Below are 15,038 nucleotides of genomic sequence, written 5' to 3'. Positions count from 1 at the left end.
AGCTTGCTGCTACAGATGAAAAGATAAGTTATACATCACTGCAGATTAGCTAGCTTCAGGAAATATATACTGGTTGGACAACACATTTCAAAGTGAATTTGTTGTGTCTTCAGAGCCGCTCTAACTGGGCAGAGCTCTCGTGTTTCCATTTCACAATTTCATCCACGGACTGGAATCATAGTTCAAGTAGATTAAAACTGGCCACGATCTTCACAACACATGATCGATGTGCTGAAAGTCACTCTGTATGAATATACACCTGTAGCCTCTCTGCTCTTTGAGTCTGGAGCCCGTCGACACAGAGACGTCCAGCTCTGTCAACTCTCGCCAGAAAGGCTGTTATTGACTGACAAAAGCATCAGTTTCCAATACGCCTAAAAGCAACCACGTGTGCTTCTCTTCCACTAAAATATTGCACCTCGACTTGCCAAAGAAACTAAGAACCTGAGCATGATAAGAAAGACAAAGAACATAATTTGTTCTGTCTGCTATGCACATCTCAGCGGCAGAAAGATGACCGGACTGCCAACAAAAACATCTAATGGCCCCTAGAATAACATCTGCAGTATGATCTAATATAATAGCAATACGGCACCAAAAACAAGGACAGGTCCAGAAGAGGGGACAATGAATACCATCTTGCCAGCAAAAAGACGTTGGAGAAAAAGAGTCATTCATTGCTGCAGCACAGCAGTCGCGTACGGAGCAGCTGAGCCAAGTGAACACATTAACTCACTGTAGTAACTGGATTACATGCAGGGTTTACTCACTGGAAACTAAAACAGAGCTGGTGAATTACACTTGCTGGCAAAAAAAATACCATATAAAAAAAATACTATGATATTTTATTTTGCAGGGTTGAGGGTTCGAAAGAAAATTACTGCCAGTAACTTGTGCTGTTTGATCTTGTATTGGAAACCATTTTTATTAGATTCCTTGTTGTCAGTGACATTTTTTAAGTTACGTGATACAGCGCAGATGTTTATCTTTGAGAGGAAAATTACAGGGAAGCAATTATCAGCTGCTATAGATTGTGGTCGCTCGTGTGAAAGATGATGGAAGAAAATAGTCCTCACACTTGGCTGAAGAATTAATTGAGACAAAGAGCAACACGGCAGATTGTTTGATTACAAAAAAATGTTCTGTTTTGCCATTCAGACCGTGTAATGCTGATCTACTGGTTATTAATTACTGCTAAAAGTATTAATTACTCTTATGAAAGGCCAAAATTAGCCATCAAGATGAAACTCATGAATTCCACTGAGGAATGTTGAATTAATTAGCGACATTGGTGCATTAAATGAATCCAGCTCATATCAATTAGATCAGTGAATTGGTATGAAAGGGACAATAGCGTTTTGTTATTCAAGCAGCACATTATGAGTTGTCCTTCCAGAATACAGAAAGGAAAACAATCTATTTTTTTTATTTTATTTTTTTATTTGTCCTCCATCTCTGATCATTTCCTATACTAGAAGGCTGACCGGCCAAGTGAGGAACTGAGCTACTATAAATAATTTACATCGAAACTACAGAAAACAGAAAAAACACAAACGAGCTCGAGCAGACTCGACGGAAAAAATACCAATCGTCTCTTTCGACGACTGTTTGGAAAGCGGTCAGCGGTAATGTCTGGGGAGTCCAGAGCTGATTTAACAGCTCTGGCTTCTCTGTGACACAGCACAGATAACTGAAGCATACGCCTGGGACCAAGAAGAACAGATGCACAGCTGATTACCACCAGCCTGATTGCACACAGATCATGCAGTTTTCCTGGTGCACACTCCAAGTGGAGTGGGGAGATCGACTGCAGACAGACATTACCAAACGCAGTCAGAGGGGCCAGCCAGAGGGTGTGTGGGAACACAGCAGCGAGGTGACGACAACGCTTATGTAGCAAAGTTACGCTGGAAGCACAGAACACGCATGCATACGGTGCACACGCCCTGCAAAGTGAAAGATGCCTCCAAAAACACAGTCGTTCTGCTTTGCTTGGTTTGTTCCCCCCCCTCGTCTCACAATCACGAGCAACAAACATGACATTACACACAAATTAACTCTCTGCTAAGTGTTTGGAAAAGAATGCTTAAAAAAAAAAAGAAAATTCAGTTTTGAGCCGTGTTGCACATAAAACTTTCATGACTGTTTCGCCTTCATCCCAAAAGCGAAATGAAACAAAGCCTTTTGTTTCCTGTCGATTGCCTACTTTCATTTGGCTGGATGAAAGTAGAACTCTCTTGAAGAACAACGCTATAATGCAATTTACATATCTCTAAGGCTGGTCATAAACACACAGCACATGGGGGGGAAAGGAGGCTAAAATGACGGGGCTGTGTTGTGTTTTTTTTTTTTTTTTCTCGTAACAACAACAGCGGTTATTTCTCCATTAGCCAACAGACGTTACACAAGTTTGGAGGCGTAAAGCACGACCGCCTCCGACACGAGCTAGACTTTACATAAGTCTCGTATGGGCTGACTTGTGCACAAGAGCAGAACAGACAGAATGACACTGATAATGCTGGCCACTGAGCCTTCGACTGAAAGCAAACCAGTTCAGGGCCCAAGTTCAGCCAGCCAGCCTAACACAGAACAGTGCTCAGGCTTCCAGCTGCATCAAGAATAACAAGCTGTGAAGCCCTGGCTCTCTCTATGTAACTAAGTGTGTGTGTGTGTGTGTGTGTGTGTGTGTGCGCGCATAGTAAAGGTCTTATGTGAGAACCACCCTGCCAGAACTAATGCTTGGCCCCTATCAAGGTACAGCTTGCACAACCGCACTCTCAAACACATGCCAGTGCAAAACACCAGAGACCGAAAAAAATAAGAAAGAAAAGAAAGACAGTACAACAAAAGAGAGAGTGGAACAGACGGAGGGGCTTTGGGTTCTAAGAGAGGCACACAAACCTATTCCCGTATTCATAATGCAACCATATTTTGTCAAACTAATTTATTGCATATCTGGACACTGGACAGGATTGGATTTCTTTATGTCAAACAAAGTAAGTCTACTACAGTGAAATGACCACAGCAGTGGACCTTCACAGTCACATCTCAGCCTGAATGCTTTTAATTTGAAGCATACAGTGATAGGTTGAGACAACAAAGTCCTTCTGGCTTTGCAGCAGCAGTTCGGACACAAGGTCATTTCTTTGTCAGGACCATGCAATGATTTGGAGAAGCTTGACATGCCTGCTCAGAGCCTTGACTGACCTCAGTTCTGTGGGACAAACCGGAATACCAACTACAAGACAGATCGACTTCATTAATGTGGCTGATGGGATCGAAACTCACAGCAGCCAGATTCCAAAAGCTGCTGCAAAGTCTTCCTTTCAGTGTGGAGGCTGGCATAGCAGCAGATTTGATGCACAAAGTTTTGAGATGCTAAGCAAACGGATCCAGGTGTAATGTCAGAATGTCCACATACTTTTGGTCATGTAGCGTACAGTGATGCTCTCTATCAGGCTTGAGGAAGAAGGATTTAGGGTCTAAATAGCGTTTGTGCTGGTGCATCAGTTCTACCTGATTTGTCGGTCAGCGCTCTCCACGCAGACGTGCTGAGCAGGGACTTGCTTCCATCGCTCCGCCTCCTTCACCATCGCCTCGGCGTCCATCAGGCCGAAGCCGTACAGGTGGCTGACTGCAGGAAACGGTGAAAAGTCACAGCTGATCAGATCTCCTCTGCTGAATCTACAGCTTCGCATACTAATGCTTTGTCAAAAACCGCCCAATTACAGCTCAGACTCCTAAACGAACTAACTCCAAACTCCTGAGAATAAGAAAGTCAGATTAGGTGACTTGGTGAAGTTTGAAGCCGTTAAAGGAATCCAATAACACCGTTGTCAGATTCCTAGAATTGTTATGTAGGTTATTACAGAGTCAGATTATTTCAACAAAAGCAAAACTTCAGAACACACTGTTGTTTTAACAGATATTTTGTCTCTTAAGTATACTATAAAAATACTGAGTTAGGTAATTGTTTCAAAAGGAAAAATAAAGTTTGCAAAGCACTCAACTTATGGGTTCAGCTAATCAAATATGAATTCCTTTCATACTTCCTCACCCCCCTCCCCTGTTCTGTCACTTGGAAAATCTCCAGGCACACTGGGCCTGCAGCCTGGCTGACCCTTAGTTCTCACTCTCTTGGTTTCTCTCCAGCACACACAGACACTCGCACACACACAAAGCAACACGCGCAGCACACGCACGAGCAACACATGCACACGCAGGTACGCGTTAAACACGCACTCCAAGTTACAAAATAGCACCCACCACACGGACCCTGACAGATGGCAGCTGGCGGCACAGTAGTTAAGAACGAAACATTTTTGGAAACTGTTCATCACCCCTCCGCTGACTGGAGAAAACTAATTAACTAGTGAAAATACTAAACGTTGATGTCTGTGTAGCCGCCCTGTTTTGTGTTCTTTCAAACAGACTAAATTCCACAGAGCACGCTAAATGCAACTGTTGCTTAATTGATGTGTTGCTAAAAAAAAAAAGTTTATCATCTACATGTTTCTGAGTTCAAACCGATTTTGAAGTAGTTCACAAACATTTTTGCATTTTTTTATTTGCTCATGACAATTACTATCATCTCCATCAGTTACAGAGACAGCTGAAAAACTAAGAAATTCTAGAAAGCGTTTTATGAAGCCTGATTAGCTCTAACTTGTATCGTTTTGTTTGTTTGTTTGTTTGCATGATTATTATTTTTTGGGATGGAATGAAAAACAGGCGTCCCAATTTAAGACAGCAAATCAAAAGCCAAAGACATCTCAAACAAAAGTCACACATCTAATTAGGATATTAGTCAACTTTGTAAAAGAGAAATTCAAATAAAGTTCAATCGAATATCAAAACATTATTTCAAAGACTTTTTTTTACTGAATATCAGTGTCCGCAAACAGGGCAAGTAAATCTCTACAGTGTTCTTCGTGCAGATTAGTTGACTTAATTAACTGATTAGTTGTATTGTGTGGTATCGCTGATAAGATGTGATGCACCAAACAGATCCGTGGGTGAGAAAAACAACTGCTGGAGGTGATCTGAAGTGACAGTGAAGTTTAATTTTATATTTTTACTAAGAAGGAAATGAAATGTGAGTTTTTCTGTTATGGTTTTTTGAGGGTTCATATCTACAGCAGCATTTGTAGCAACGTGTGTGTGTGTGTGTGTGTGTGTGTGTGTGTGTGTGTGTACCGTTGTAACCAGCAGCATTAGTCTTCCAGTCAGGAGCACTGAGATGTCCGGCTCTTGAGGTCTTTACAATGATGTGCTGAACATCCCTCCAGGTCAGAATAGGACTGGAGGTAAGAAAACACGAACAAACACAGAAATATATTAATTTATTCATCATAATGTAACAAAGAAAATGCGTAGGAGCCCATAACTGTGCAAGAACTAAAGAAATAAGTGACATGAAGACCTTCATTCTGTAATGAAACAGATATATGCATATATTTTGAATAACAGATATGTAAATCTGCACACATGCACTTACATAAATAGAAGGTTATGCAGGAATGATGATGCAGAGCAAGGGAAAGTTATTGAATAATTTATTGTGTTGTGAAAGGATGAGCAGAACATGGAGACATAAACCAAATGTCTACAAGGGGCAGAGCGGACATTAAGAAACAGAGAGATCTTCGTTACGGGAGTGAATTCAGACAACGGCACGGGGGCGGATAGCTGGATGAAAGAGGGACATTAAAAAAAAGTTTGGCGTTAAAGCCGAAGGAGATTAAAAACAAAGCACAAGGCGGGGCGAAAGAGGATGAAATGTAAAACAAGGTAAAGAAAACATGGCAACACAAAGTAGGTGGAAGATTACTGAGAGAGAAAATTACAGAGGACCAAGATGGAGAGCGTAGACGCTTGTTCGTCCGTCCCCAGTTGCTCAGATCTCACGTGAGATCCATTACGAGATGGCAGCCATGTGTCTCGACTGCTTTGATGTCCAAACGCTACATTAAAGGAAAAACCAGGAAGAAGTGGGTCACCAAGTTTCCTGGGATTCCCTTCCATCTCATATGCTGGCCAGATGCTCTGTTCCCTCCCTTCATGTCACTCCCTCGCCATCTAAAAACTACACAGTTTGCAATAAGTTTTCACCTTTTTTTTTGCAATTTTCGACATCGTTTTTTGCGAGAAACTGATGTATGGGGTGTTGATTACGACTGAACAAAGAAGGGTATTTTTATAAGGAACAAAGACTGAGGTGAACCAGACACATGGCATCAACTGACATTAACAGGCTGTTACACATGTCCAAAACTCACTAATGCTCTTAGTTGGGCCACACTTATCAAACCCTATTGTAGCACACAGACCAAACGGCTGAAAATAGAGTAAAGAATAATTAAAGGATGGCAGCGCAGATAAGTCCTACGAAAAGTCAGAATAATTAACGGTAAGATCAATATTAATAGGCTTAGCTGCCACTGTGTAATTACGGTTCCATAAATGTTTTATGGTCATTAATTAAAAGTGACTTTGGCATCGTTATATAGGCCATGACCGCCTTCCCATAAACAAGCCAATACTAATTAATGGAGTAGCTCACATACTGGGGGAAACCAGCAGCAAATCAGAAGTCTAATATAGGTTTCTTGGTGCTTCTCTCAAGTGTAATTATGGATGAAAACACAGGGGTAATCTGAAGAGAGAAAGCAACGAGTGAGGAGAAGGAGGCGAAAAGTCAAACGTTTTAACATTCCGTCGACATTTCACCTTAGTTCAGCCCAGCGATGGAAGATTACCCATGAAACTTTAATTTATAAATATTATCTTTCACTCTAAAATCTGCCTCTCTCGCTCGCATTTTGAGGCAGACAAACGGAGAAAGAGAGTTTAATTTTCGCCCATCTGTCCCTGTTTTGGTTTCTTAAAACCTCCCAGTAGATGAGGTTCATATGGCAGGTTGTTCATGCTCATTTCTTGTTTATCCCTCCTAAATTCCTCACTGAAGTCTTCTGTCTCCATGTTCACTCACTTTTCCATTTCTTCATTTCCAAGGACATAAGGAAACGGTAAAGAAGTAAAAGTTTCTGAAGCTGTAAAAAGCTGCTGCTCGCCGTGCTAAATCATGCGCTCGCTAAAACATCTTCTACGTGGTCACATCTACAGAGAACAGAGAATGGGACAGTTTTCTAAAAGTACCATTTTCCAATGTCCTCTCAGACCAAGAGAAAATGCCTGAGTTTAGTGAGGTCTAGTGTAATGGCATCCTGACGTGTTTATCGCAGAAAGTTTGCTCGACCTCATTCACCAGATAAGAGCAGATACGATCGGTTCTGCAGAGTTTGTCTAAACTGTTTCCCTCTTTCATCCTGTACTCTTTCCTACTGCATGTGCATGCATGCAAGAAACTGAATGAATGGACAGAAAAAAGAAAGAAAAGAAAGAAGAGTGTTTGCCTTGGAGGAGTAAAGGAAAAAAAAAGAAAGAAAAGCCCATCGTGACAGTGGTGGAGGCACAGCAAGGAGGAAGTGAGAGCCAGCAGAAGAGAAGAAAGCAGGCAGGCAAGAAAGAGTGTGTGATAATCTTGTTGAGGAAACAGGCTTATGTGCCCAGCACTGCCTGGAAACCGAGAATATTTTCTACAGGGAGGATTTGGATTGGATTATCCAGGTTAAACGAAGTGACCTCGGCTAACTGAGCTGCTCAACATGTGATGATGGGCCTAATTCAGAGTCCCTGCACCTGCACTACACTGTTTCCAATTCATGAATTTATCACAAATTAAGCCACTCAACAGGTTTCAACGACGAGCAGGCCAGCATCTGCTGTGCCTCATACAAAACGCAACCAGGGCTTTGAGAGGGCAAAACAGCACAGTGACAACAATTGGGGGGGGAAAACTGCTTTTAATATCTGTCTGTCTTACTTCTCTCACCTTGCTTTCATCATGGCCACCAGTTCCGTGTAGCAGAAACGTAACACATGAAAATCCAAGGCCCAGAAACGTCCTTATGCTTGTAGAAGAGAGCTTAAAATTGAGTAAAGTGCACCTATTCTGCCACTAAGACATCTTGAAACCAATATCTAAAATGTTTTTTAAGTTCCAAAGTAGCAGAAGTGTACACGTGACACATTTTTCTGCCAATGAAAAGGATATAAAGACAACTGCAATATATTACAATTTGTGCGTTTCTAAAAAGAACACCGTATTCCTAAATGGAAAAGTTTATCTGTAAGAACGCAGCTATTATGCATTCATACAATGGTATTACTCACTGCATTATATACAGCCTTCAGTTTTATTGACAGCTCAGATGGAACACTGTGTACCAAAGAAGAAAATATCCTTTTCTCAGCACGCACAGCTACATAAACACATGTGATCATCTGAACTTAAACAGCCATAAAAAGGCAGAAGGCTGAGCTGCCACAAAGCAGAACAGCTCAGAGTTCAAACATCTGCTGTAAAAAAAAAAAAAGAGAGAGAGAAACACAAAAGGTGTTTCACATTTGCTTCAGGATCCCAGTGCAAAGCGGTTATGACATCTGCACCGGTGTGTTCTTAATGTACCATAAGGGATTGTCTGGCAAAAGCCCAGACAAAGACAGGTTACAGTATGTACACACTGCAGCTATATATGGTGGCCACTTCACAATGGAGAGCGTAATCCTGTTAAAGGTCAAGTACAGTTCACCACTGAAGGAGGATGATGATGAAAATGCACAATCCAGAGACGTAGCTGAAACGCACAGGTAGCGAGTATCCATATGGATTGGAGGGTCTCAGCACATTTCTCAGCCTAGAAAGTCCAAATGCTGGTTTGTCATCGACACACCGTCCACTGCTGATGTTGGGTCCGGGTCTATCAATTAAACTTTGATTACTGCTTTCATAGAGTTTTCTACCACCTGCACCCGCATAAAGCTGCATAATATTTGTGATGAGCAAACGTGCTTTGGAAGAACAGTTCCCTATTTATGCAAACCTTTAACACAAGGTGTCTCTACCAGCTGGGTTGAGCTGCAAATGCAGAAGCAGTAAATGTGAATACATCACTGGATAGGTGCAGGTTAATTGCACCTATACTGAAATGATGGCTTTTAACCATTACGCAGAAAACAAGAAGCTGATCTGTGAATGCAGCAATGACCATGTATAGTTTTCTTGTCTCCTGTGTGTCTCTGCACAGCTGACTGACTGAGAAAAACAAAGATTGCTTTCCCAAGTAGTTAAATGCATCTCTACCGCTCACTCGGCAATGATGCATCTACGAAAAAATGCCTCCTGTGTTCCCGTAATAGACGAGTTCAGAGGTCAAGAGGGCATTAGAGGGTAAGCAAGGGGCAAAGGGATGAAGCGAAGGGAAGAGGTTAAGTGGATCTTACTTTGCCTCCAGGGCCAGAGCAATAATGGCAGCAGCCATGGGAGCCGAGGCCGATGTCCCTGTGTGACTGTCTGTACATCGATGTCTCAGGTCTGTCGTGATCTGTAGGTAGAAGAGAAGGAGAGAGAGTCAGAGGGGGGAGGAAAGAGTGATGCAGAGGAAACACGGGAATGGCGAAAGAGAAAAGAGGCAGCAACAAGACAGGAGAGGAGGAGGAGGAGGAGTCAACATCAAAGACGAAAGGGGAGAAGATAAGAAAGCAATGAGCGAACACACGACGGAAACGAAGAGGAGCGCCGTTACTGAGGAGGAAGGAGGGAAGCCGATAGTGACAGCGACGGCAGGACGAGAGGGAGAAAGAGACAGACAGACAGAGATTTAAGTCATGAGGATCAGAAGGATTTAGACACACCTGAAACTCCTAAAACTCACATTCCAGCTTTGATACGCTGCCTCGCTAGAGATAACACACACAGACGCTCACGCACAAGTACACAAATCACCAGCTTCCCCGAAGGAATCAATTCGGTGCTCAAGGAGAAACAAAGGACGCAGTGTAATAAGCGACGAGAGGTGGTAAAACGTGTTATTAAAGAGCTGTATGTTCGCTTTGATTGTATGGACTTTAATCAGCCAACTAGTCAGACAGCTTGACAGTCCGTCAGCCAAGAAAAGCTTGGCTAACTTCCAGCCTGAGCCCTCATCAAAGGACCTTTCCTGGACCAAAAAGTTTGAGGGATTATCTAAAGACACACACACACACACAGAGTCTGAAATGGTTTAGTAAGAAGCGAAAGTGGTCCAACAGCATTAGAGTAGACAGGACAGTATGTGTTCGAGTAGATAGGCTGACATGGAGATATATGAGGCTCTACTGCTAAGTGCACAAAGACGGAGAAGGAGACTTTAAAGAGTGTGTGTGTGTTTGAGTGTGTGTGTCCATCTGTAGCGTCAGTATGAGGAATGTAGCGAGACACTGCCAGACAAGTTAGCTCAAAGCGGCCAACTGTCACCGTCCATCCCAGTGGGTCATGGGAGCGATGTGGTCGATTTGAGTCAAACGAGGTCACGCCGCCGAGCCCGCCGCAAGAACGCACACGAGTTCTGTCATGCTGCACTTCTAACTGAAATTATATGCTGCATGTGCAAACTTACAGGAAGACATAACACCTGCATGGCTCTTTGGCTCGCATTCAAAGCTGGGAAAACTCCAAAATCTTTGCCCAAGTTGTATTTGCAGTGAGAAATCAGTGAGGAAGGCATAAGCCACTAGTACTCCTTTCAAGGACTAATACGCTTTAATGTCCATCCATCCATCCATTATCTATACACCGCTTAATCCTCACTAGGGTCGCGGGGGGCTGGAGCCGATCCCAGCTGACTTAGGGTGAAGGACAATTTGGAATCACCAATTAACCTCAACACGTTTTTGGACTGTGTGGGAGGAAGCCGGAGAACCCAGAGAGAACCCACGCTGCACTGGGGGAACATGCAAACTCCACGTAGAAAGATCCCAGCGACCTTCTTGCTGCGAGGCAACGGTGCTAACCACCGAGCCACCGTGCAGCCCTGAGCTAAACAGTGGTTCTGGAAATCCCCAATGCACACACACACACACTTCAATGCTTACAATCTTTCGGTCGTAGTTCTCGCCGCTGCTGTAGGTGGTGGTGAGCGTGGACGAGCATTCCTCCAGGTACCAGGGCTTGCGTCCGCTCTCGGCCGTGCTGGAGATGGAGATGGTGTAGATGGAGTTGGTGTAGCCGTCACAGGAGCAGTGGTCTCTGCTGCGCCCGCCGTTACCTGAAGCCCAGACAAAGATGGAGCCGCGGCCCTTCCTCCCCTGTGGGGAAAAACACGCACAGATGTTACATTAACAGGAGGCTTCAGGTTTATCTTAGAGGTAATTACTGCTCAACAGACTTTGTTTTGAATTCATTGTTGTTGCCTATCAGAATAAAAGTGATTCTGGGCTCTCTGTGCAGAAATAACCACATGAGGAAAGACAGATCTTTACCAGCAAGAGGAAAAAGTGCAGGAAAAGATCAGGAGGCCGCGAGTGTCTGGTAACTGATCTGATGCGACTTGATCCAAGTTCAGTAATCATAATGTTTTAATTGGCCAAAATCTATTGGATGTTTTCTTTCCCTAAAAAGCTGGCATCGCTGAGTGCCATGCTGAGTTGTTTTTAGGCTGGGAGAAGTGAATTTCTGCCTCTTGTCACGTCAGGGCAGCAGAGGAGTTCGTTTACTGCCTGACATCAGACTGTTGCTAGAACCAAATGAATGCTGTCATTTTCATTAGTAATATGCCAGCTACAAGACATTACTTAAAAAGATCCATGTTTTCATTGCATCATGTCTGCTGTCTGACTTCAGCTTTATCTTTTCCATTACTTTAACGGAATATATTTTATTTGTTGTAAAAAAAATATATATATTGCCGCGTGTGCTTGAAAGGCAGCATGCAGATAAACATCACCTACAGGAACTCCATCATTTTTAAACACTCTCTATCTCTCTTTAAACTTTATTTCACTTTGAAGCCATTTTCTAATCTTTAACTCCAATTTATTTGTTTGCTTCGTGTCGTGATGTTTTCTGTCTGCCTCCGCTGTTTTCTTCTCGAGGCAGGTACTCTGTGTTTCCCAGGTTCTAGTTTGTTTAATTGCCTTTTCTGCAGTCGTGCTGAGCACTTTTTATGTTTGTGACTTCACATTGAAAAGCTTATGCAAGCAACGGTATCATGTGTATTTGAAGAACAACAGAAAAGCATCAAAAGAACACAAGCAGCCAGCATTAGAACATACTTGTGCAAATCTGTGACAGGAAGCACAGCAGTGTGATGTGGTTTGTTATCATCAAGAAAGAGTTCACAGCTATTTAAGGTGCATGTTTTGGCTGAATAGTTCATCGATTTTAAACCAAAATGCAATTTGAAACAATGCAATTAGTGAATCACAAAGACTGCAATTTAGGATGTACAAGGTGTGACTATTAAATATTAAGAACAAGGAGTTTGTTTCTTTTGCACGTGGTTCAGGCTGCATGCTGTAGTTCCACTGACACAAGCACAGTCTTAGTGTTTCATAGCAACACTTCATGTCAATAGTTTTACAAATGGACGAGGTGTGTCAGAAAAGTTCCAGGACTGGTGTCACTAAAGATACATTTCAAATCCAAACTACAAACTACAAGTTTTCCCCTTCAGACAAGCACATCTACAAAGAGATCCTGCGGCGTTTGCTTCGTTCAAGAGGCGAGAGTTGTGGCAGGACGAGTCGTGGCTGTTTCGCCTGCTCACAACGCCCTGAGCATCCCACAGTTCCTGGCTGAGAAGAACATTGCTGTGCTGGAGCAACCTCCCTACTCACCCCACCTGGCTCTGTGGGATTTGTTCCTCTTCCCTAAGCTCAAGGGGGTCATCAAGGGGAAGAAGACGTGGACAAAATCAAGATGGCTGTGACAACTGAGCTGCAGAGAATCCCGGAAGAATCCTTCCAGGAGTGCATGGCGGTGTGGCAGAGAAGGCTGGGAAGGTGCGTTAGACTCCAGGGGGATTACTTCAAAGGGGAAAACTTGAAATATATCTTTTGTGACACCAGTCCTGGAACTCTTCTGACACACCTCATCTCCGTCCTCCTTGTGCTACAATCACACTTTTGATGGCGTCTTATGTGGTAATGCTCAATCAGGTTTTAAATCTGTTACACAGTGAACTTGGCTTTAAAAAAAATGACATTACAAATCTAATCACTACATCTGTCTGAAAATTGGCAGTTAGATATTTTCGCTGAATCGTTCAGCTCTACACTGCACACACGCTAGAGCTGAGGCACATGTGTAGCCAGGCAACGGTTTAATATTCAAATCTAACTTTTTGCTACATGATAAACTCGTCCCAGATGTACTCTGATGATCTTGGTAATTGAGAGGCTGGAGCTATTTAGGAATGAGCTCCACATTGACTCAAGTTGTGAATAAATGCAACAATTCATTCACTAGTAAAGCATTCAGTGCCAGTTGCCTTTCATTGGTGGCTACTTCAGTTAAAAATTCCGCTTCCAGATTTGGCCGACTTAAATATGATCTAAACCCTGGACCTGCCGGTGACGCACTGAGGCTGTCGCAGTGTCGCTGACGACTGACTGAGTTATGAAGGCAAAGTTCAGTCAGGAGTCAGCGAAAAAATACCTGACAAACTGACTGACATTGAGATCCACAGTGTTTGTCAGGACACACACTCAAACAACACACACGCACACACACACACACACACACACACACATATGAGGGAATAAAAAGGTAGAATGGGGTTCTTCAAAAGGGGGCTTCTGTCAGGCAGCGATAAGCGAGTGAAGCCCCTCCAAGTGAGAGGGGGGATCAGACAGGAGCAAACGCTGACAGATGAGAGTGATGGAGAGCAGTTTGAAGAGCAGTTAGCAAGAGAGGGAGGTGAGGGAGAGGTGAGACGCAACGCCAAACTGATCATCGGCGGTCATCGACAGGAGATCAAATGGGAATAAAGGAATATGCTGTGCACTTGTGATCGACTGATAGGCAGACAGGAGGACAGACAGACAGAAGAAGACCATGTCACTGTCGCAGATAAGCCCTGTTAAAGCCAAACATACAGCTGACTCTCTGCACCGCTGTCAGTCTCTAACACCTCAGCTCTCTGTGATAAACTGTCTTCTCAGGGTGTCACACAGCTACACGTTACACTCGCAAACATGCCACCTTCACTCAGCTTCACGCACACAGCAGCAGGTGGCCATGCAAGCACATCTCCCTGTCCAGCTCCTACCAGCTGGACAGGTATCAGCCTCACCTCTGTCGTCTTAAAAGGCCAACCTGTCAGGAGCAACAGGGACTCTCTTCTCTTCACACTCCCTACCTGTCTGTCCCTTTTCCCCCCCCCCGTTCTCTTTCTTTTCTCCTTTTCCTAACACACCTTTTGTTGTCAGTCTACCAGTTTTCAGTGTGAAACTTCAGAGGTCCCTGACCGCCACCACTGACTCTCCTCAACTCCCGTCACCTCCTCGAAGGTGCTTAACTAAATGACACACAGCCAGCTGTGACAAACTTTGTGAACGTGTGGACGTATCCTTGTGAGATGTAACCAGTAAATGGCTTCACCCCTCTTAACCTCCGTTATAGCTTTTCCACTCCACTCAGCCAACAGCACAGCAGCAGCTTGTCGTTATGCAAAATAATCTATGAATATGTAAATGAATGTATGCTAATAGACCGGGGCTGCTCTCTAATGTCCGCAGGAGCTTCACAGGTACAGACCGTCGCAGAGGAGTTTGGGATATGAGTATATTAGTGTGAAACACACATCTGCGTGGAGTGGCCGTTTGTGTTTCTATCTTTTCTTGCCACGTGAATACTAATGTCAAAGTCTTGGCTGAGGAATAAAGCACATGTTTGTTTTTTTACACGTTTCTGTATGTAAATGTGTATGCATGTGTACGTGCGCCCACCGTGCGGATGCCGTTCTCAAAGGCCTGCCTGGCCAGAGATGCTGGTCCATCCACAGTCTTTCCATCATCATCAGGTCCCCAGCTGGCACTGTAGATGTCAATGTGCTGCGGGTGGAGGCTCAGAGACCGGGCCTCCACCATGTCTGTTACATCTCCATCCAGCATTCGCACACCTGATTAATAAACAAGCACAGAAATAATGTATGCAA

The 15,038-nt window shown here is 43.6% G+C and overlaps 1 protein-coding gene across 2 annotated transcripts in view; it reads right to left on the bottom strand.

Annotated features, from left to right (window-relative positions):
• The window catches only part of pcsk5b (proprotein convertase subtilisin/kexin type 5b), a 61,889-nt gene that overhangs the window by 17,166 nt on the left and 29,685 nt on the right, over positions 1 to 15,038 (bottom strand). For both annotated transcript variants that reach the window (XM_008294439.1, XM_008294438.1), the window contains exons 7-11: positions 14,830 to 15,002; positions 10,975 to 11,187; positions 9,346 to 9,446; positions 5,197 to 5,300; positions 3,517 to 3,634 (exon numbers count right to left, since the gene is read on the bottom strand). In XM_008294439.1, the coding sequence (XP_008292661.1) occupies positions 3,517 to 3,634; positions 5,197 to 5,300; positions 9,346 to 9,446; positions 10,975 to 11,187; positions 14,830 to 15,002 (709 nt within the window). The remainder of the gene's footprint in view (positions 1 to 3,516; positions 3,635 to 5,196; positions 5,301 to 9,345; positions 9,447 to 10,974; positions 11,188 to 14,829; positions 15,003 to 15,038) is intronic.

Source organism: Stegastes partitus, unplaced genomic scaffold (assembly GCF_000690725.1).
Source record: "Stegastes partitus isolate 25-593 unplaced genomic scaffold, Stegastes_partitus-1.0.2 Scaffold963, whole genome shotgun sequence".
Classification (NCBI taxonomy): Eukaryota; Metazoa; Chordata; class Actinopteri; family Pomacentridae; genus Stegastes; species Stegastes partitus.
Note: the sequence above shows the minus strand (reverse complement) of the source record. Positions and strands in the feature narration are given on the sequence as shown.